Raw genomic sequence first — 21931 nt, forward strand, 5'->3', positions numbered from 1 at the left:
TCTTACAGCTACAATTTCTTTTTTTCTTTTTACCTGCCAGCCCTCCTACTTTTGGGATTGCTGGCATGCTAGATACTAGAGGGATACACCCACAGCACAATGGTCTGAGGCCACACTACCTGTCCGCCCATTCACCACCACCCATCATCATCAGCATCATTACCCACATAATATACATGGATGGTCTCCACTCGTAAACGGCAACAGACCAGTAGTTTTCTTTTGTTTTCAGTGACCCAAAAAAGCCAGAAATGACGGCTAAGGATTGGAGAAAAAAAAAAAAACGCCTGACTAGGGTGGTGAGGGCCCTTTAACCTTTGACAAAAACTAACAGCTGTAAAACAGCACACCATTAAAAAAAAAAAAAAGTTCTAAACAATGTGAATGCTACTGTATTTTGGAAGCTGCACACTACGGCACTAAGGGACGCTCGTCAATAGTTCCACATCTCCATGCTGCATGTGGAACATACAAAGTGTGAAACGAGGCCACCTCATGAGGACACAAGTGAGAGCTGCCGTTCAAATAGAAATTGCGCGTCTATATACTTAAACCCTATTTTCTAAATATCCTACTCTACTCTACGCCCTACTCAATTCGGTACTATCACTACTGAATTCAGTCTGAAGCAAACAGCTCTTCATGCGGTTCAACCTGAAGTAGTCACGCAGCTTCCTAGCAACGCCCTTCACACACATGAACCATGAGCTGAAAAATACAAAAGGCTCTGCTTAGCAGAGCCCAACAAAGTGGCCCCAAAACAGTGCAGTATTGATAGCAGTTCAGTGCACTGGGCTAATAGGCTCCGTCTCTGCCACACCACACTGTTTCGTTCATAAAGAAAGTTCAGCTCTGAGCCAGAAGTTCTTTTTGCTGCACCACTTGCACACGGAACAACAAGAATTCTCCCGGCACACGCAAGGTCTGTGCTGGAAAAAAAATGCAATGCACCGAGTAAAGAGACCATGCCATCTTTGGTTGCTGATTGAACTGCAATGGGCGTCAAAGGTGCATCAAGCGGGACTAGGACCATTAAGAGTTGGGTGTCGTGCCCGCTTGAAACTTGTCGACAATCTGCTTCACCCAGCCTTTCTGTCGAAATGCTGTGGGCTCTACAGAGGACGGCATGCAGGAACTAGGCTTTGACTCCGGCTTGGGCACTTTTGCACTTTCATGGGCACTAATTTGGGCACTCTCGCACTGCCGCTCTGGAACAGTCTGGAGCTTGTCGCTAATCTTGCGTCTTGACAGGCTGGCCTTTGCAGCAAGCTCGTGTTCACTGCCACTGACTTCTTCGGGGTCACTGTAGATCGCCGAATCGCGGAACATGTCGTCGGCTAAGACGTCCTCCATGGCCTCAAACGTCCTCTCGTAATAGCTATCCGCCGATGAGTCACTGTGCTCGGAGTCCGTGTCATCATCGTCGAGCTCTATGACAATGCCTGGATTTGGAGTCGATGGGGCACTCTTCCAGTCCTTATCGACTTCCTGCTGTGGGCTGTCAGCACCTTCGTTTTTGTTCAGTATAGCCAGGATAGTCTGTGGAATGCAATAGTCGGGTTCCTTCTGGTGCGCTATTCGTGCCGCAGCCGTGGCATTACCCTGAACGCAGTAGCTTGAAAATCTAGAGAGGTGCTTCGCTCTAGAATGGATAACGTTTGCACATGCTTTGCCAAAGGATCCAATAGACTTGAGCTGAGCCAGCCGAGAATCGGTGCTGCGTACACTGTCCCGGCTCGATCCGTGATTCAAGTGATCTTCGCCGTTGCGGACAGGTTCATTCAGATGAGGTGACCACAGGCCACGGGTCAGTTTTGTGCCCAAGCCCAAGAGCGCATTACGCCATGAGCTGCCATGTAAAGTGTCCCGGCGGTAAATCCGGTGCTCAGGGTGAACCACAGAAGACGCCAAATTCTCCACACTAGGTGCAGGATTCAACTCTTGGCTGCTGAATTCACTGTTTCCCTGAAGCACATACTTTCCAGGACTGTCGATGAAGTCGACCCGGGAAGGCTGGTCTGATGCAATCGTGAAAGGCCGCTGCTCCGGAGCTTGCAACCGCAACCGCTCCATGCGATCTCTGAGCTGCCGAGTCTTGGAGCCCGCGTCGGAGCTTGGGTCCTCGTGGCGAAAACTACGCGGCAGTGAACCGCACCTCTTGCAAGCATTGGGAGGGAGGTGTTCTTCGAGGCTGTTCAGCCATTCTTCAGGCACACTGTTCTCCCTCCTGAACTGCCGAGGAGGACCGTCGTAGATGCCCGCCTCTCCGGAGGAACCGGGCTTTGCACCAGACTGCACCACTTCGGTGAAGGAGTGGCTGCGCTGGACCAGGCTACTACCGGATGGCGACGAAGGACCGTGAGCACCGAGTCTCGTCCACAGTGTGGTCAAGTCAGTGTTGCCAGCCCCATAGGACTGCTGGCTGATGTGGCGACTAGCAAACTCAAAGGTGACGTACTCTCCCGGCAGTTCTTCCGCGCGGTGGTCTGCTGTGCACGTGGATGGCCTGTAACGAAGCAGTCTACGCACGTCCACCACACAAGTGCCGTCTTCGTTTTCTGTATCACTGGTGTCCACGCCAGCTCCCGGATACTGTTTCCAACGTGGCCATGGTTCCTTGCTGGTGGATCTGGATTCAAGTCTCTCTGGCATCGGCGTCTCCGAGTTGTTCGCACAGCATGGTGCACTGGACCTAGACGTGGTGGGCTGGCTCTGGTCTGAACTCTGGTTTGCGGCTGTTGGTGTGCCGGACAGAGCGTACTGCAATGAAACAAACACACTATAAACATCCTTGTTGACTTAATTAGTACAACTAGCATCCATCAGACAGCAGTTATATGGCCACAAAAAAAAAAACACTATGCTTCTTTCACGAAACATCACAGCTGAAGAAAACCTCAACCTCGGGTGCAAATGCGACTGGAACCTGAAACCACCAGTAGAATATGACAGTCACTCTATCTGCTGAACTAGGACCGACTATCAGATGGCAGGATAAGGTGAACTAACACCCCAAAGACTGATAAAATTTGACAACAGTCTACATGAATCCCTCAGAGCGGAGTAGATTTTCAAGTGAGTAAAATAATAATAGGTAGTGCCCATGTAGTTGAAAAGCAAAGAAACGCAGCTCTGTCGGAGCTTCATCAATAAAGAGCAATCTGTCCTGGCCTGGCACGAGCGCCAAAAAGAGGACAGCAGTAGAGGCCTCGACACGGATGAATTTTTCAACCATATGAGATTTTATTAAAACTGCACAGGTTTTCTTGGCAGCTTTAAGCCAAGCATAGATCTCGGTTGAGGTTAATTGTAATAATTTCCTTGTCTGGAAATTTATTCCGCCCTGAGTGGTCTCACTGGCAGTTAGAAATAATGAACCCTGAGCAATGACTACCTGCTATAGTGGCTCAGAGGGTGTGGCATCTGGCTGTTGAGCATGAGGTTTCAGGTACAATACCAGCTGCAGTAGCCACATTTCAATGAATGCATAACTCAGAATGCCTGTGCACTGACATTCTGATGCTAGTCAAAGAACCTCAGGTTGGAAGACTTTATCTAGAGCCCTCCAGCATCTATCCCACAGTGCTCTTCCAGCAAGCAAAAGAAAATCAGCACTTGACCCTGAGCACTGAAAAAGTAAAAAAAGGCCGCCACCGTCTGGAAGACGAAGTAACGAGCGTTAGCTATTTGGTTTACTAGAACTGATATGCACGCTGCAGGTGGTCGCTTCTACAATCCTATTGTAGATGGCGCCACAAGTCTCAATGCGAGATGTGCTGTTTTCTAGTTGCTGCCACAGATGGCGCTGTGATCTCGGGGTGGTAGCAGACCCCACGAAAACTCGAAACGCGATGAGTAAGAGCTAACGCTCTTAAAAAGAGCAAAACACCTAAATTTAGAGCATCACAAGACGAACGGAGACGAAAAAATGCAGGACAAGGTGTTTTTCAACATGGTGTAGTACAGGCCTACTGCAGCCCTGTGGCTCACCTTACCTCTTTCAACTTGCAAGAAATGCTTTGGCAGCGATACTAAAAAGCACCATTCTCCAAACACCGCAAAACAGCCAAGTGACAAACGCGTACCTCTGTGCGGCACGGGAGCTCTGCAGAGTCCAATGCGCTGACCCTCTGGCATGAAACCGGCTGGCAGGAGCATGACTTGGTAAGACGTGCCTGCAAGATGAAGCATTCTCCGTCATGCACACAAGGCCAACAGGAACTGCCTCAAGGAAGCAGACAAGTGTGTTTTATTTTTTACCCCTGTTTCGCACCTGTAAAATCGACCTTCGCGTGACAACCGTGGTCACTTTAAATGCGGGTAAATGCGGTATTCAGAATAGTGTTGCATTTTGTGCCTGCATTTCCTGCAGCTGTTTTCACAATTTCATCTACACTTGAATGCTGTAGCAAATGAAAAGGATTCCTCGGGAGTCTGTCTAGACCTTGAGTGACACGAATCAGAGCAAAGAAACATAGGACCATCTCTTCTTAGGCTACCATTGTGTCCGACGAACCACAGCACCCCAGTTTCGCAGGATGTGGTTGCCCTCACCTTTCTTGTTCCTGCAAAGAGACAAGGGAGACAGCATTGTCAGAGATCTGTGCCTCGAATTCCCAATTTTAATTAACATCAGTTATGGTGCAGCAATTGCCAGCAGAATAATCGCAAGGCTAATATCCTACCAGTAGCTTACAACAACCCCGAGCTCAAGTCATTCAAATATGGGGGGCACAAGTTCCCACCTCTAGAGAGCTGCAGGGCCCTGTGCAAGCTGCTCTCCGACTTCCGCCGGTCATATCTGCGCTTCTTCAAATACTCCGGTGCCGCCAACGTCTTTTTAACGGGTCCTCGGTCACACAGAAGGGCTCCTGCACAGACATCAATTTTTGAGCACAACCAGCTTTCCAGCTTCCAAGAAAAAACAAACCAAAGGAAACTCTGTAGCTAACAACGGTTTAGAGAGAGCTTTGCATCAGTAAAAACACCAATTTATAATTTTTTCTGTTCATCCGAATACACAAAGGCAATGCACGTACTGTCGTTCTGCCCCAGTTCCAGCACCAGCTGCTTGGCATGGTTCGGAATGACGGCACTGAAGCTCTCGATGATGGCCCGCTTCAGCTGCAGGCACCACTCGCGCTTCTGCTCAAGACTTCGGGCCTGCACAAGAGTAAATGTGCCTGCAGTCCATTACGCGACGAGGATACCAGGTCATTGCCTTCTGGGCAGAGGCGACATTCTCGGCAACCATCTTCAGTGATGCCACTTCTAGTAAGGCAAAAGCCTTTAATGGCTCATACTCGCGGCCATGACTCTGTCCGTTCCTTACATCTGAAGAGTCAACTAGTCACAAGTCACGACTAACTAGTCATTAACCAGTCACCAACAAATTAGTTATGGCTAGTTAGCCATTAACCAATCATTACTAATTATTCATTAATCAATCATGTTTAATTAGCTATTAACCAGTCATTAATAGTTAGTCATTAACCAATGATGACTAGACTAATTAGCAATGACTAACTAGTCATTGACCCATCATGACTATATTTAGTCATGACTGGCTAGTCATTAAGCAGTAATGGTCAGTTATTAACCAATCATGACTACTTAGTCATTAACTAATCATGACTAGTTAGTCATCAGATGCAAGTCACAGTAGCAGCCAAAGTTGCGTGGAAAGGCTTTCGCCTGGCACACTTTAGATCGTCAAAGTGCCCCCGAATTTTTTCTACATGCTTCAAGGATACACTGAACCAGACATGACAGAAGAGATGTGTGTTAGGTGGCACACCACCAATAAATGTTGCGCTAATATTGTGTGGTTTCACAAAGCATTGATGTGGATCAAAAAACGAAGATACTTCCTGCAAGTTACCTTTGAACACATCAGCTGTTTTTTCGATGACCCACGAGCGCTTCACCATTGATTGGTTCTAGTTACGAGAATGACATTGCAAAAGCTATCAGTGGAGGAGCATTGTGAAGTCATGTTGGAGGCCAAACTTATTTTACACAAAGCAGGAAAAGGCCACACACAAACGTGGCATGAAACGAAACTGCCCTCACAACCAACATCATCATCATCAGCCTGACTACACCCACTGCAGGGCAAAGGCCTCTCCCATGTCTCTCCAATTAACCCTGTCCTTTGTCAGTTGCCGCCACTGTATCCCCGCAAACTTCTTAATCTCATCTGCCCACCTAACTTTCTGCCGTCCCCTGCTACGTTACAACCAACAATATAAACAGAAACCTCGCTTCTGAGCACAGTTCAGGTCCAAAGTGGAAAATGATTTAGTCTGGTGAGGAATTTGCCATATTTACTCGCATAATAAAAAGGACTTTTAAAAAAATAATTCCAGAAATTTTGGGGGGACGTGCATTAAAGGGACACTGAGGAGAGCTCTATTAATATTTTTTTTTATATTTATAGCAAAATCCGATAGTTCGGCATTTCATGGCTTTGTTGCCACTTGGCCGGCAGCGAAAGATGCATTTATTTCTAAGAAATTTGGATGCGAAGTTGAAAAAGTTTTTCCCGCCGCTCTGATTCAAACTTGGGATTCTCCTATGACGACACAGGACTAAGTGACGTGAAACATGACGTGCACATGACGTAACGCAGACTCCGTGATTTCTGGCAGCCAGCAGTGCGGCCCAGCAGCAGCCGAAAAGAAAGCTACCGCCGGCCGCACGTTGAAGGCATCTATCGGCTATTGCGGCCGTCGCTTCATTTACGTTTGCACCGGCGTTTTGCCAGCGTTACAATGGATCCCGTTCTCGAAGTCGTCAACGAAGTCCTCGCAAATAGACACCTTTAGCATACCGTGTACCTTATTTACCGTTAGCTCGCATACCGCTGTGAGCAGGCGCTGATTGGTCCCGGCGCTGCAGGAGCGCGCGTAGCTGTCGGGTACGTGGCGCCATCTGGCGACGTCAAGGAGATTTGCGCATGCATTTGCTGCGCCTCAGTGATTCGTGGCTTCTCGTGTCCTAGTGTTGCTAGAACTATTGGTTCTAGCAACACTGCTTTGTCCTATGACGTCATGAAGCTTGTACTTGCGAGTTTGGCCTGTGGCGGCGATACCTGTATTTTGGTTCTTGCTCTTTTCTACGTTACAGGAGCTTTGTTGTCAGTATGAGTGGCGTTTTTGTAATCAGGAGCTGGTATTCTGTCGATACAAGCCAACCTCAATTTCTCCTCAGTGTCCCTTTAACTATGCAAGGTGATACACAATTGACACTTGGTAATTTCAATTTGAAGGAGAGTGAGGATTTCTTCAAATTGGTACACACCTGGCGTTGATGAGCCCGAAATGTCATTTTAATAAACTGCTAGTCTGAAATCAGTGAGTACAATTAATTAGAGACGACTACATTATAAAAATTTTACATTTGGACAAGCCAAATGGCTGGTGCATTTGTGTGCTCATTATGCGAGGAAATGCAGTACACGCTTGCCTCCAAAGGTGCTGCTACTGCAAGTGCTGCATGCCACTACTGTGGCAGCTAGAGCTGTGCCAGGCACCAGGTACAGGGTCAATCACACTTAGCAGGAACACGGCTCCGCGTGGCTGTGCGCATGCGGAGCGCCATTACAGCCAAGCCTGTAGCAAACTCGTGCAAAAGGGCAGATGACACGAAGCACCACGTTGAGGTCCCTCTTCCCGTGTGCCACTCTGCGTTGATTCATGACCATGTTAGAGGCAGTGGCATTCCGCGCATGCGTGGCCATGCACAGCTGTGTTCCCGCTAAGTGTGACCGACCCTGTACAGTGGCGTAGCCAGAAATTTTGTTCGGGGGGGGGGGGGGGGGGGGGGGGGGTGCTGAAGCCCCATAAGCACCTCCACTGGCTATGCCCCTGACCCTGCACATGGTGTGGTCCCCCACCTGGAAGGAGTACTGGTAGTCGGGGCTGTTGAAGGGCACCACCTGGAAGCAGAGGGGCTCCCCCTGGATGCTCTCGATGAGCATCAGGTTGGAGCAGACCACGTGCGTCTTGTAGTGCAGGATGCCCTGCTCCCGCTTCTTGGCCACCAGCAGCATCTTGTCGAAGAGGAACAGGTGGCGCAGCGCCTTGGCGCCCAGCATGCGGAAGCACCCCTCCGCCACCAGCTCCCCAAAGGTGGTCAGGTCCTCGCCCTGGGGATCATCGGCACAGTCAGTTACCAGTTCGACAGCCTCTTTTGACAAGACGTTAGGAACATTGCCGAGGATCGAGCCAAAACTATTGGCGATTTCAACAACCTAGAGGGGGCACCTCAATCCAATATGACAGCGTCACGGAGAACTCCTCCCAGGGTCAGCCGACGTGAAATCAAGTTTGTTCAAATTTTCACGGCAAACTCGCGCTTGTTTGTCAATGGAAGCAACGTTGTGTTAGACAAACTGTCTCTTTTCTCAAGGGTGCAAACGAATAAACGAGAAACAGTTTATAGTTTATGAGGGTTTTAACGTCCCAAAGTGACTCAGGCTATGAGGGATGCCGTGTGAAGGGCTCCGGGAAGCAACGTTGTGTTAAGGCAAATAAGGGAATAATTACTCACTGGCATCCACCAAAGCGCAGCCATAAGGCTACAAAGGAAAGCTATATACAGCTTTGTCAAAAACTTCCTGGTCCTACTCCACCTTGGGGGATTCCCTTAAACATTTGGCCAACACTGTGTTAGACAAACCGTCTTTTTTCTCAAGGGTGCAAATGAATAAACGAGAAACAATGAAGAAATGGCTGTCTGGCAATTGAAAACTGCCGACATGACAGTGGAGCGGTAGACAACCGAAGTGCACTTTGGAGAGTAGGAGAAAATTTTAAATAGAAAATTTTAACAAATATGACGCCTTCCTGGCAGGTGGCCAAAAAGGGCTTTGTCACAAAATGCAACGTAGCCTACCTGCCAGCCGTAGAGCAGAGACTGTATCTCCTGGACCCGTACAGCGTGCTCGTGCCTGCGCTTCATGTCGTTGATGTGGTACGCTATGCCCGTCATCACAGACAGGGCATTCTTCACGTCTGGGTAGCCCGGGCTATCCTTGTCCACATGTTTGACAATGTTCTGCACACAGAAGCAAAGGTAACTTACAAAAAAAGAAAAGGCTAGCGGTAATATTCATTGTCACCATCCATAGGACCTAATACTGAATCTAATAAGAGCTGCTCGGCACTTGAAAAAAAATAAAACCTAGAATTACAGGTTATTACAGTACATGCACGGTGTATGTAACGCCAAAGCATCTAATAGTTAAAAGGCAGCACTTTTTTTAAGCTCTTACCAGAGAGCACTGGTGGCTGTTACACGACTGAAGTATTCTGAGACAGCCCAGTATAACACAATGCAACATTTTGTAAAAACTTGCTTGCTTCCCCTCTTTACCTGCACTGATGCAGTAACAGGTGCTTTCATAGATGGACAGTGTTCAAGGCCACTTGTGTCTCATCACTAGAGGCCGGATTTTTAGGCACTAAAAAGCACGTTTTAGGCGCCATAAATAGGCGGCTAAAATTGTATTTTAGGCACCTAACGGAGAAAAATAGGCACTATAAACTTTATCAAAAGTGCACACAGTTCCGAACTTCAGCGCGCATTATCTGCCGTAAAATAAAACAAAAACACAGCAGGAATGATTTGGGACCTTAAGCAAGGTGCGAACATTAGAAGCCATTTTTTTTTAAGGCTGTCGCGCAACCTGTCGTACAATACACATGCTTCAGCAGAGCAAAAGGGATGGTTACCAACTGTTTTAAAACGTTTTGGTATACCTCGGAACAAACAATTCGCTTGTCGTGTACAAAAGTAGAAACAGTGAACACCTTAACAGTAGGCCATGTAATTGATAGAAACATTGTCAATTCAAAGCTTCTGACAAATGAGTTCAGTCTTCGCTCACACAGGAATTGAACAGTGTTTTATAGTTTGTGGCTTCACGTGTCTGGAGCCACGCGACTATCAAATGGTGCTTGCCATTAGAAGGGTCTGGAAACCATAAATACGAGATGCTAGAAAATGTTACACACAGTGCTGCTTGATGCGGAATATGCCGAAAAGAATCATAGTTCTGCACGGGCCTACGTACATCCACGAGGATCCATGGTAAAATAATCATCATCCATCTAGAAATCACTGTTAAAGCTATGGAAGCAGTAGCAGACAAGCACCAAGTTAGCGCACAAGTATGCGAGGTCTCCTTGGAGGTTGTTCTGAGAGAGGGCAGCTTGAGCCCTCCTGTCTAGAACACTCTCATCATCTGAGGAACTGTTTATGACTGTCTTCAGGTCAGAAAGGTGGTAGTTGTAGTACTCAACGGCTTCCAGCCACGTTCCCCAACGTGTGATGATAGGCTCCGGCGGGAGAGGCACTTCCGGCAACTGCTCTTTAAACGCGCACACACGAGAAGGCGCTTTCAAAAACACACCCTTGACTGAAGCAATAAGTTAACGTCCTTGAAGTGCTTTCTCAGTTCTTCAGAAAGGAAAAAATCTTCTTCAGAAAAAAATCAGTTACACTGTTTCCAGCAGGTTTATGGAACATTTTACAGTTGGTTTCAATTGGAACCAACTGGGCATTATTTGGACGAACCTATAACTTACTCCGTATACTTTCCGAAATGTGGTGCCATCTGGTCAACTACCACTTTAACATTCAAAGTCATCAACAAGCTGCCACGATAAAATGGCAGAAAATAGGAAAAAGGTTGCTTCGATATTTTCGTCTGACGTGGTTGGTATTGTGTACGCAGCCGGCGTAGGTGCAGTGTTCACCACAGCCAACTGACGAGGTCATCTAATGTTGCCACGTGTGTGTTCTACTCAAAACCGAAATGGATTCGAAAGCAAACAGAATCTGAAAGCAAAATCACAGCGTATTTCAGGCCCACCTTCTGTAAAATAGGGCATTTCTAGGCACCGACGTCGGAAATAGGCATTTATAGGCACTGACACCCAAAATAGGCGTTTATAGGTACTATAAAAAGAGTATTAAACATATTGTCAACACCTAATTCGTGCTCATATGTAAAAATGGTGCGCCTACGAAGCGTTGAAAAAAATAGGCATTTGCCTAAAATCCGGTCTCTACTCATCACATATAAGAGCCAGCAGACAAATCTCACTTTTCAGTCACTGCCAAATTCACAATGTTAAAATAAGCCGGTACTTTTCAGCATTTGCCACATTCACTGACAAATCCAAGCGCCATGTGGACTTCATAACACCAGCTTTGCCCTGCTTGGTGGGCCAGTTCAACCATGTCCTTTACCTGGAGGAGCAGATGATACTTGAGAATTCTCTGCACAGGCTTCAGCAGGTAGGATCCGAGAGGCAGGCTGTGGTGAAGGGAGGTCTGCCGAGCCTACGCAAACGGATCGCAAAAAGGCTGCTTTTTACAGCATGCACCTTTTCATATTGCAGAACAAAGACCTCCCAGAAGTTCTGCGCCTTTCTTGGCTACCTTTGTCTCATTTTGGTGACATGCGACAACACCATGCAGTGAGCAACACAAGGGGCAAATGTGTACCCTGCAGCCTTTAGTTCTTACGCTGGCACTCATTTCATGCAAAGTGGCTACACTGCCAAACAAAGTTAACTTGACCACCATGATCAGGTTCCCATATCTATCCAGTGCTCAAAATAAAAAAAAATGGCTGAGGCTTAACTTGGTTAAGCCTGGAGAATGCGAAGCATCATCGTGTCGCGTAATTTGGAGGCGCACAACCACAGCGACGGCACGAGGTGGGCCCCCGTTTCTCCACTGTCGTGACGTCATCGTGTCACGTGGTGTGACGTCATGTATCACGTGATTTGGAGGCGCACAACCACAGCGACGGCGCGAGGTGGGCCCCCGTTTCTCCACTGTCGTGACGTCATGTATCACGTGATTTGGAGGCGCACAACCACAGCGACGGCGCGAGGTGGGCCCCCGTTTCTCTACTGTCGTGATGTCATCGTGTCACGTGGTGTGACGTCATGTATCACGTGATTTGTAGGCGCATAACCACGGTGAAGGGCTGAAGTGGTAGCTAAAGTAGTATGCTTCGCATAAAAACAAAGTTAGCAACATATGAGCTGTAATGACCCTGGCATGGCATTTGGTATGAAATGGCTATTTCAGGCACCCCAGTTCAACCCGACCACAAGGAGGTCTGCCATAAAAATGCAAGTCATGCATGTTGGTTAAGTGCGATCAAGATAGTAGAACTCTAAACAAGATGCAACACGTTTTAATAAATGCAAGATTGCAATAAAAAAAGGCATACTTAAATTTTTTAAACTGGTGATACTAACATCCAAAAAATCTATACCATCTTTAAAGGTGCACTGAAGAGGAATCTGAACTTGTCATTTTGCCGCGGGAACTCGATCTACACGTTCCGAGCTTTCTTAGAAACTTCGATTTATTGCCCTGTGTGGCCGGTTTCCGTAATTAGATCGAATTAACGTCCGTCTCCCGCCTTTATTTTTGAATTCTCCCTCGTACGGTGGGCGGAGTTGACCAACGCGTGGAGTGTCTTTCACCCAGTCCCGTGACGGCTTGCCGCTCAGCTATCAGCGGAGTAATACGTAGTAGTCCGTAGTAGCAAATAGTCCACGCGTATTTTTAATTCTGCGGGCTTGTTTTTCGGCTATATTATCTGCGAATGAAACTAATTATTCATGGAAACCTAAAAAACAAAATAAAGCGAAAGCAAAGCCTCCATGGAGCTGGCTGAAAGGCACTTCACGCGTTGGTCGACTCCGCCCACCGTACGGGGAGAATGAAAAAAATAAAGGCGGGAGCCAGACGTTAATTCGATTTAATTACGGAAATCGGCCACACAGGGCAATAAGTCGCAGTTTCTAAGAATGCTAGGAACGTGTAGATCGAGTTCCCGCGGCAAAAAGACAAGTTCAGAATCCTCTTCAGTGCACCTTTAATTCTGCTTTGCTTCATCTGTGGGGTTCATGTGTATATCTGCATCATGAATCTCCCCTGTGAAGCCTATATAGAACAAAGTAATTAAATAATTTGATAATAAGCAGCTCTACACACACTGTTGTAAAGTTTAGTTTTAAAATTTTGTACGCAATTTTGCTCCACTGATAACACATGCACTGCAGACTGACCTGGTAATCTGTACTAATAGCAAAAGGCCTACTTTCTACAGGAATGTGCACGCATAGTTCTGAGCTCAAAATATTCAAGTTGGCTAAAAGTACGACTAGGAACAAATTTGTAAATGAAACACTTACCTTGAAAATTTCAGCACTCTCTGCTTTCCCAACCAGCTCTGTCAAAGTAGAGACCGTCCTACGAAAAAATGAAGATATGCAATTGACCAATTCACCTGTGGCTCAGTTCTATAGAGTATGTTAAAAGAGTGGAAGCACATATTTAGGGCATATGAAGGTCGCCAAATATGTCAGTATGCAGCTACCATGCTGAAAGATGAAAACCAGGTCAAGCGATGCTAAAACTACTTTGCCAGGTACCACAGTCATATCATCAGCCAATGACGACCACTGCCAAAAGTTTACATCATGCCTGCCAACAAACGCCTTCACGCTGCACATGAAACTGCAGTAGCACTCACTTGGGATAACTTGTGCAGAATTCTGTGTAGACAGAAAAGCCGCTACTGTTGGTCACAAAACACCGAGCGATGGACACCGGGTCAAAGCCACACTTTTCAAGCTGTTCCAGAAATCCACTGGAAAAGAACAAAAATGGTACCCTCAAATGACTAAGCAAGCCCAGCAAATGGCACCCTTAACATTTTTTTTTAATGAACGCAACCATGTTCTCACAGTGCACATCACCCTGTGTGTGACACAAAGCACAAAGTACTTCAAACCAAGCTGCAATGAAGGCTAGCTTCCCGTCTGCTCTTGTCCACATATGTGCGCCCATATTTTGAAGAGCCTCTAGAATGTTCACCAGCACATCTCCTGGCCACTACACTGACAGCTTGGCACAGGTGATGCAAACAATAAATATTCGCTTCAGTTCTTAACACCTCAATTGAGGTACGCTTTCCACAGTTTGACTTCGGATCCCACCGGCGGCATGTGGTTGTTTTTTCTTCTGCTTTTCTAATCAATTAGCTTTAAGCGATAACATATTCAGTAATATTCTAAATTGATCAACACCACAAAATAAATAAATTAATTAAAAAAAATCCCCTGTGCCCCTTGGTTTCTGTGGCTGCTGCTTCTGTCATATTTATAACGAGCCCCTCATTCCCCTTCCCTTGTTTGCTTAATTGCTTAGCGAGGGCCTCGGTTCTGGCAGCCTTGACGCCATAGGAAGCATAAGAGGGTTCTCACACAGCTTCCACCCTTTCCGTTCTCAGGACGTTCTACGTCCGCCGCTTATGAACGTGGGTGGCGCTGATGAACACTCTCAAGGTTAGGTTACTTGTAAACATAAATACCCCCAAAAGTAGAATATTTGACAGCTGTCGCCGTAGCTCAGAGGTAGAGCACTGGACTAGTAAAAACGGAGGTCGTGAGTTCGGATCCCACCGGCGGCATGTGGTTGTTTTTCTTCCGCTTTTCTAATCAATTAGCTTTAAGCGATAACATATTCAGTAATATTCTAAATTGATCAACACCACAAAATAAATAAATTAATAAAAAAAAATCCCCTGTGCCCCTTGGTTTCTGTGGCTGTTGGCTTCTGTCATATTTATAACGAGCCCCTCGTTCCCCTTCCCTTGTTTGCTTAATTGCCCTCTTCAATGTTAGGCAGCACTTCAAAAATGTGCACCTCGCCAATGAGCACCTCATCGCCCAACTTCTTGGGAGGTGAGTGAACAGATAGGCTCCTCACAAACAGAATTTTGAGACATGCAACACTGAAGCACAAGCAAAAAAATAAAAACATCTATGCTTTAGCCATGCAAAAGCACGGCCACCACCAGGGTAAAGAATCAGAATATCAGGACCAGTGCTGATAGTATGCCTGACCTATTGAATGCGTAGATGCTTTCTATGTTGCTGAAAAGGCTCTTCAGATCCTCGGGCTTGATCTTGCTGTCGGTCATTTGCGACAGGGGCTTCAAATAGCCCTGAAAAAAAAAAAAAAAGGGCACACTAATTTCAAATGACACAGCAACAACGTGTACGCAATAGCACAAAGCAAATTCCAAAACTTTGATTCAACAGCTAAGCTGGAAGGAACACAGCTCCCACTGTTTCCTTTATGGCTAGCAGAAGCCTCAATGGCTACACGATCATGCTGTCCCCACCACTTCTAACACTACCGTACTGTATTAAAATTGCTAGCTGGGCTAGTCGGTTTAAGGGGGGACACTGGTCTTGAATAAAAAATTTTTATTAATGAAGTCACAGTTACGAAATCTTCAGGGAATATGTATTTTTGTGTGCTGATTCTAAATATGTCATTTAATTTCATGTAAAACAATTCCTTGAGCACTTATGCACTCTTTATTCTAGTATTTTTGCGGAGAGTTTTGAAGAAAATTTGCTGTGGGAAACTCGCTGAAATGTATGCCATTGGGTTCTCTTGACACCAAGGAATACAATAAGGGTGAAATTGTCTTCCTGCCTATCATAGAACTTGAGTTACAGAGTTTTGAAGTTGTCGCTTCAGAAATGAGAAGGAAAGTGTGTATTCCTGTTTCTGAAGTGGCAGCTTCAGTACCCTATTACTCATGTTCTATGAGAGCCAGGATGACAATTTTACCCTTATTGTATTCCTTGGTGTCAAGAGAACCCAATGGCATACATTTCAGCGAGTTTCCTGCAGCAAATTTCCTTCAAAACTCTCGGCAAAATACTTGCATAAAAGGTGCATAAGTGCTCAAGGAATTGTTTTACATGAAATTAAATGACATATCTAAAATCAGTGCACAAAAATACATGCGCCCTGAAAATTTCATAACTATGACTAAATTAATAAAATTTTCTTTTCAAGACCAGTGTCCCCCCTTAAAATTAATGACGGCTAGAAAGCAAGAGTTGTTTGTCAGCATTGCTGTGTGTTCCTTCTTGTCCTTCAGTGTGCACCTCTCCAACTGTCATCACCTACAATATATCATGACGCACTTTTCGATGAGAAATTAGCACACATCTGAATGCCTCAACTATTATTCTGTTAACACAATGGAAGAATAGACACTGGCACTTTATAATATGATCTCTGAATGTGTGCCAATTCAACCTGGCTCACACTGCTAAAAAAAAAACAGCTTTTTTACAACGCCTATGCAATTAAGCACTGAAGCATGGTTACGCTACAAGCACAGACCACCACACAACACACTGAAGGAGAAGCCAGAGGTTTCCTGAAGTCATGGAACAAGATTTTGCCAAAATATGGCATCGCACAACCGACACAGCCAATGACAAGTCTAACCTGACGCATGCCCCAATGCCTAACACTGCTTCGTGGCCTTACCCTGACATTACAGCTACACAAGGCTACAATTCTGAGCGCTGCATCAGCATCACGCAGTTGGTCACGTGACAAACAAATGCCGTTTCAATGTACACGAATCTCTCACTGCAGTGTGAATGTGCAGGTTTGCTGCGACATTTACTTCAAGGCTGCACTTGTGTTCTCTGCAATCAAGTTCTTAACCCTTTGAGGGTCAAATTATTTTGAAGAAAACTTTCCCAGGTGGTCAAATTACTATATTGCGGATCTTGAATCTACAAAATGTATATAATCGAGAATAAATAGTAAAAAAAAATTAGGAACTGTACTTTGGTGACAGCATCACTCACAACTGGAAAATGTTCAATAGAATTGAATAGCAACAGTGATGAGCAAGCTAAGAGCAGCACCAATAAAGATAGAAATCAACTTTCGCCGCCTCTGCAAAACAGTGCCCACAAAGAGAAAACACGTTTCGCGCGACTCCGTTGCGATCCCGCGACGGAATCGAAACCGCGTAGGCGCGTTGTCACAGAGGGCGAGAATACCTCACCAGCAACGGTGATAAGCAAGCTAAGAGCAGCGCCAATAAAGATAGAAATCAACTTCGGCAGCCCCTGCAAGATAGTGCTGACAAAAAGAAAACTCAAATTTCGCGCGACTCCGTTGCGATCACGCGGCGAAACCAAAACTACAAAAGGGGTGTTGCCGCAGTCTGTGCCGCCGCGTTAAAGCTAGACATAAGTTCTGCTTATCTCCGTAAGAAGGCAGCACAAAATTCAAACACTTCTTGTAAGTCCTAAGAGGTGGCAGCACCCCCCAGTGAGCACGCATTGTTCTTTTGGCGCAAAATTTCAAACGGAAGATCGAAACCGTACTCGTACAGCAAAGACCTTGCGGGACAGAAAACCGCCGCCGTACATATACGGCAAAAACCTTCAAAGGGTTAAGTAACCGTCAATTTGTCCACAGCCCTGCTTTGTTTACATGCTTTTTAGCATGATTCTCAGCCGGAATTTCAAGCTGATTGAAGGCCACAGAGGCCACAAATCTACTGCACCAGAAATATGAATGAAAATCAAGACAGACGGATGATGTGTCAACGTGTTTGCACTAACCTCCACTATGGCACCAATGTCGCGCACATACGTCCTTTCCGTGTCCACGACTTCAAGCAGCACACGGTCCAGGTAGCTGGGCTGATCTGGACCACAGCCGGGCTCGACCCCTGAAATTGCAAACATCCTCAAGACGCTGCGCCAACATCGCAATGCTCATGCAAGCTCTTTTGTCTCCATACACTCTAGCTGACCTCGCAAAAACCAAGAATCATATAAGATTTACAACAACTTGAGACTATTCATGCCTGCACTTTGAAGGGACTACAAATGTCAAGTCAAACAAATGCTGCCTGCAGGATATGTGACTAGTGATCAAGCACTTTACAGGTTTCAGGGAGTGTATTTACTGAAACTGAAGATAACGCGACAAGACTCACTAATCTTTTCAGTCTTTGAGGATGTCACTGACACCGAGATTTGGCAGCTGAACAAAAGCTAGGATGCACAACAATGCATTACCAGTCCATATTGCGTTCTCGAGCAGTTTCGGCTCTAGTTTCACTTTATTACGGCATAAAATCCATCGCAATACTTCTCTGCGGTAACTGGCATCCACCTGTGTTGCCATATTTTGAGCCGGCACTTCCCACAAAATGCGATGAGCCCAACACATTCAATAGTGCGTGTCAACTCTGCATTCGGCTTCAAAAGTAGCATTAAGTGGCTTCTCTTGATATGTGAACTAGGCTTTAACAGTAAACAAAGCAGTCTGACTGTTCCGAAAGGGACTTTTATGCCTACTCTGGTTTCTGACCTATTCCGATGTACTTAGCGACTATGATGCACCTCCTCGGAAATTTCCCCTAACGTGTTCAGTTCTGGTTCGCCAGCCAAAAGGTAAGCAATGAAAGTGACATCATTGAATAAGGAGCACTCTAGAATAGAGCCACTCGGTCAAATGTTTAGGGGAATCCCCCAAGGCGGAGTAAATTTGTAATAAGGGAGTAATTACTCATTGGCATCCACTCAAGCGCAGCCACTCGAGCGAGAGAGCTACAAAGGAACTCTCTACAGCTTTCTCGGAAGCTTCGTAGTTAAAGAAAAATTCGTCCTGGTCCGGGGTTCGAACCCGGGACCACCGCTTCACCAGAGCAGTCGCTCTACCAACTGAGCTAACAGGGACGGCAAGCTTATGGTAGGGCGAGAGCGAATTGATCAATAACTCGACGTGGGAACAGTGTTGGTCAAATGTTTAGGGGAATCCCCCAAGGTGGAGTAAAGCTTTCCTTTGTAGCCGTAAGGCTGCGCTCGGGTGGATGCCAATGAGTAATTACTCCCTTATTACAATAGAGCCACTCCCACATTTCCTACACGAATAGAAAGAAGAGGAGACAGGTGAGCAATGAAAGTGACATCATTGAAAAAGAAGCAGCCCGGAATAGAGCCCCTGCCAAGTCACCAATGCGAACAGTAAGAAGAGGGGAGATAGACCCACCATGGGGATGGGTGAGCAGGCCTCTATGCATGGCCGCAGCACTGCTATCAGCAAACGTGGCACGACATAGGGCTCGGTTCCCGCGCAGGGCCGCAGGAACGTCATCTTCCAGACTCTCAACGCTAGCCAGGTAGGACTTTTTCACACCACCCAGCCCTAAGGAGAACAAGATCGATCAGGGCGGCTCCTCACTAGGCCTGGAGCACAAAGAACTTGATGTCAGAAAGCACTGTTTTGTCTATGTCAGAAATTTTGCACACAAGGCTTTGTCGATCGCAAGAACAAGACTGACAAGCACTGAAACAAACTTCAAGGCGATCAGAAATAAAAGCACTTCAAGAATGAAAACAATGTTCTCTTGCACTGGAAGAGTTCTAGCCATCCACATGCGGGATTGAAGCTCAGCATTTCAGGCCACTCAGCCTAGCACCTTAGTGCTACAACAATAGTTTGGGTAATAATACTAGGCTGAAATTTTGCTCTGCTTGAAAAAAATGTCTATCAATGTCCTGCGCCATGTCACGTGATGCAGTGAATTGTTGTTTCAAGTGCCTCATTTTAAGGTAGCGTACTCCAGGAAGCTAGAGTACTGAAATGAATAAAACTAACTAAACATTGTTTGCCCGCTACTGCTGCTAGTTACAAATAAAAAAAACGCGCATAGGGCATACAAGAAAGTTTGCTCAAAAAAAATTCTACCACATCCCTATGCTTCCCAGGCTACCCCTGGTCATTACAACTGATTCACTGAATGCTAAGGAACAAACTTCCAAGAAACAATCCAAAAATTTATGCTCGTACAAGTACATGGAAAATACCGCTACACGATGAATACAACACGATGCCTATGGAAAAAGTCAATGCCCGACATGACATCACATTCAGCAAAATGGAAGCTGGCGTGCCACCATCTTAACCAGCCAATCCTCCGAACTGTTGTAACCCGTTTCCTTGTTTTGTTTTGCCCTTGTCATGGCTTTTTCACATCTCTATCTAATTAGTGCTGTGGAATCAAAAGTGAGGTGGCAGAGCCACCACTGCTTCCCAGCCATTGGTAACAATGGTGCTATTACTATGGCTAGTTAGGTGTAATAGACTCTCACAATGCAACAAAAAAAAAAAGCAAAGCAGGTGACTACCCCAAACTTTTCACAATACATTTGGCATACGGGGGGTGCTTCCTGTACTGCATCCTGCCATTGAGTAAAAGCAGCACAGAACAAAAGTGTGGACAACAGGAGGATGCAATACGAGTGCTGACTGTCACCCGAGTTTTTGGTTCACAAACAACATGTAAATGAAGGGTCTACAAAATCTGTACTTACACAAGAAAGTAAACTTGCATCACTGCAAAAGTTGTCACAAAAAGCAATGCAGCAGTTAACAGTCAACTCTCGACTTACAGCCATCCTTGCATTTCCTGCACTTTCTTTCATACACTGCACTGGATCTGTATGCACTCATCATCCAGAATTCTTCCTCGATTTTTTTTGCACCAAAACCCCACAAACAGAAATTCCTTTCCATCGCATCTGGGAGATAATGCTTAAGAAAAGAGCAAAGCTGGAGTGAAAGAAGCAAAGCAAGATTGCACTGTGCTCAGTATGATGCGACATTTGTTCTCTATCTTCTGTCTTTATCATTAAAGGGTAACTCCAAGGGCTTTTCGAGGTTCACGCATCTTTTCTGTGCTTTTATTGTGGGCTCTCCTCACCTCCCGGTTTTTGTTTTTTACAGTGTAGCATTTTGCAGTGCAGTGCAGCTGTGCAGCATTTTTTTTTTTTTTTTCAGCACCAAACAGATTTTAGAGTTACCCACTCCATGCCCTCGATAGAGGCCAGTTCTACAGGCAACCCTGCAACTGTGACATCATGAACATTTCCAGCCCACTGACACTCGCTCTGCACTAGCTGACAAAGAAAGTGTCGGGCTTGTTGTCAGCCATAAAAGGCATTTCATGAAAGAGGTCACCGTTTAGAGTCGTTTTTAACCATTTATTTTCAAATATTTAACATATTAGGCTACCAACTGCAGTTACTTGCTTAACCTTTCAACATACATCCAAGAATTTCATTCTACGTTTTCTATGCCATCTATCTGTCAGGTGAAACACCGGCTCTGAAAGCACAAGCCAGTGCCAGTTTTTGTTCTCCGTTTTTAAAAAGTGGTTTGCTCATTACCTTGAAAAATAGTTTGCTGCAACAAATAAAAAAAACTGCAGGGCAGATTACACTCTCGTGTAAGACTGGTGACACAGCGATGCTGTTTGAGTTTGGTTCGACTAAGTTAACCATGATTATACTCATCATTTCTATCTGTTGTCGTCTACAGTAACCCCACCCCTCCCCCCCCCCTCACCCCAGATCAACGAAAACTTAGTCATCAGTGCGTACCAGTGTTTATTTTAGTACTACCCATGGACGCCTGACACTCCCTGTCGGAGGGGACGAAAACTAATACAATAGTTGCCGTCCGCTCCAACAGCGGGCGTCAGGCGTTCGTGGATGGCCTCATTACTGCGAACACAGCCACAGCTGCGTACGGAAAAACCTCCAGCTTAAACAGCATCGCTGTTAAAAGAGAAGGGGGCCTAACACACATAATGTGAACACCAACTAAAAATGTTCACAACACCTTCAGAGCGGCCTTTTAAGCACTGCTGTTTTCTGGAAATAGAAGCCAAAAGTGCAGGGGGCACACACCAGGGGGCAGCAGAGAGGATGATGAGGACGAAGACGAAGAGCAGTCAGAGCTAGAGCTGAGCGGGCGACGGGAAGGAGGCGGAGCACGAGTCGGTGGCGGGCAGGAGGACCCATCGGAGCGCAGCTCAGACGCAAGGTTGTCGTACATAGCAAGCAGGGAGCCGCTAATTTCAAGCGACGGGCCTGCGTGCGCCAGAGAAAGAGAGGCGTAAAGAAGGACAGGAAAGGCATTGAGCTGCGTTCAACATCCTCCACTTATAGCAATCGCCACCTCTTTACGCACATGTGAAAGCTTT

At 46.1% G+C, this 21931-nt stretch overlaps 1 protein-coding gene across 1 annotated transcript in view; it reads right to left on the reverse strand.

Annotated features, from left to right (window-relative positions):
• Positions 1-14: 14 nt before the first annotated feature.
• The window catches only part of GEFmeso (Guanine nucleotide exchange factor in mesoderm), a 31335-nt gene continuing 9418 nt past the window's right edge, over positions 15-21931 (reverse strand). The window contains exons 2-15 of the mRNA XM_089557123.1: positions 21636-21818; positions 18934-19089; positions 17496-17605; positions 14946-15046; positions 13571-13687; positions 13230-13287; positions 11260-11352; positions 8899-9060; positions 7898-8149; positions 5040-5163; positions 4746-4871; positions 4555-4565; positions 4086-4175; positions 15-2760 (exon numbers count right to left, since the gene is read on the reverse strand). Of these exons, the coding sequence (XP_089413249.1) occupies positions 1033-2760; positions 4086-4175; positions 4555-4565; positions 4746-4871; positions 5040-5163; positions 7898-8149; positions 8899-9060; positions 11260-11352; positions 13230-13287; positions 13571-13687; positions 14946-15046; positions 17496-17605; positions 18934-19089; positions 21636-21818 (3311 nt within the window). The 3' untranslated portion in view covers positions 15-1032. The remainder of the gene's footprint in view (positions 2761-4085; positions 4176-4554; positions 4566-4745; positions 4872-5039; positions 5164-7897; positions 8150-8898; positions 9061-11259; positions 11353-13229; positions 13288-13570; positions 13688-14945; positions 15047-17495; positions 17606-18933; positions 19090-21635; positions 21819-21931) is intronic.

Source organism: Amblyomma mixtum, chromosome 8 (assembly GCF_055824585.1).
Source record: "Amblyomma mixtum isolate Tamu chromosome 8, ASM5582458v1, whole genome shotgun sequence".
Lineage (NCBI taxonomy): Eukaryota > Metazoa > Arthropoda > Arachnida > Ixodida > Ixodidae > Amblyomma > Amblyomma mixtum.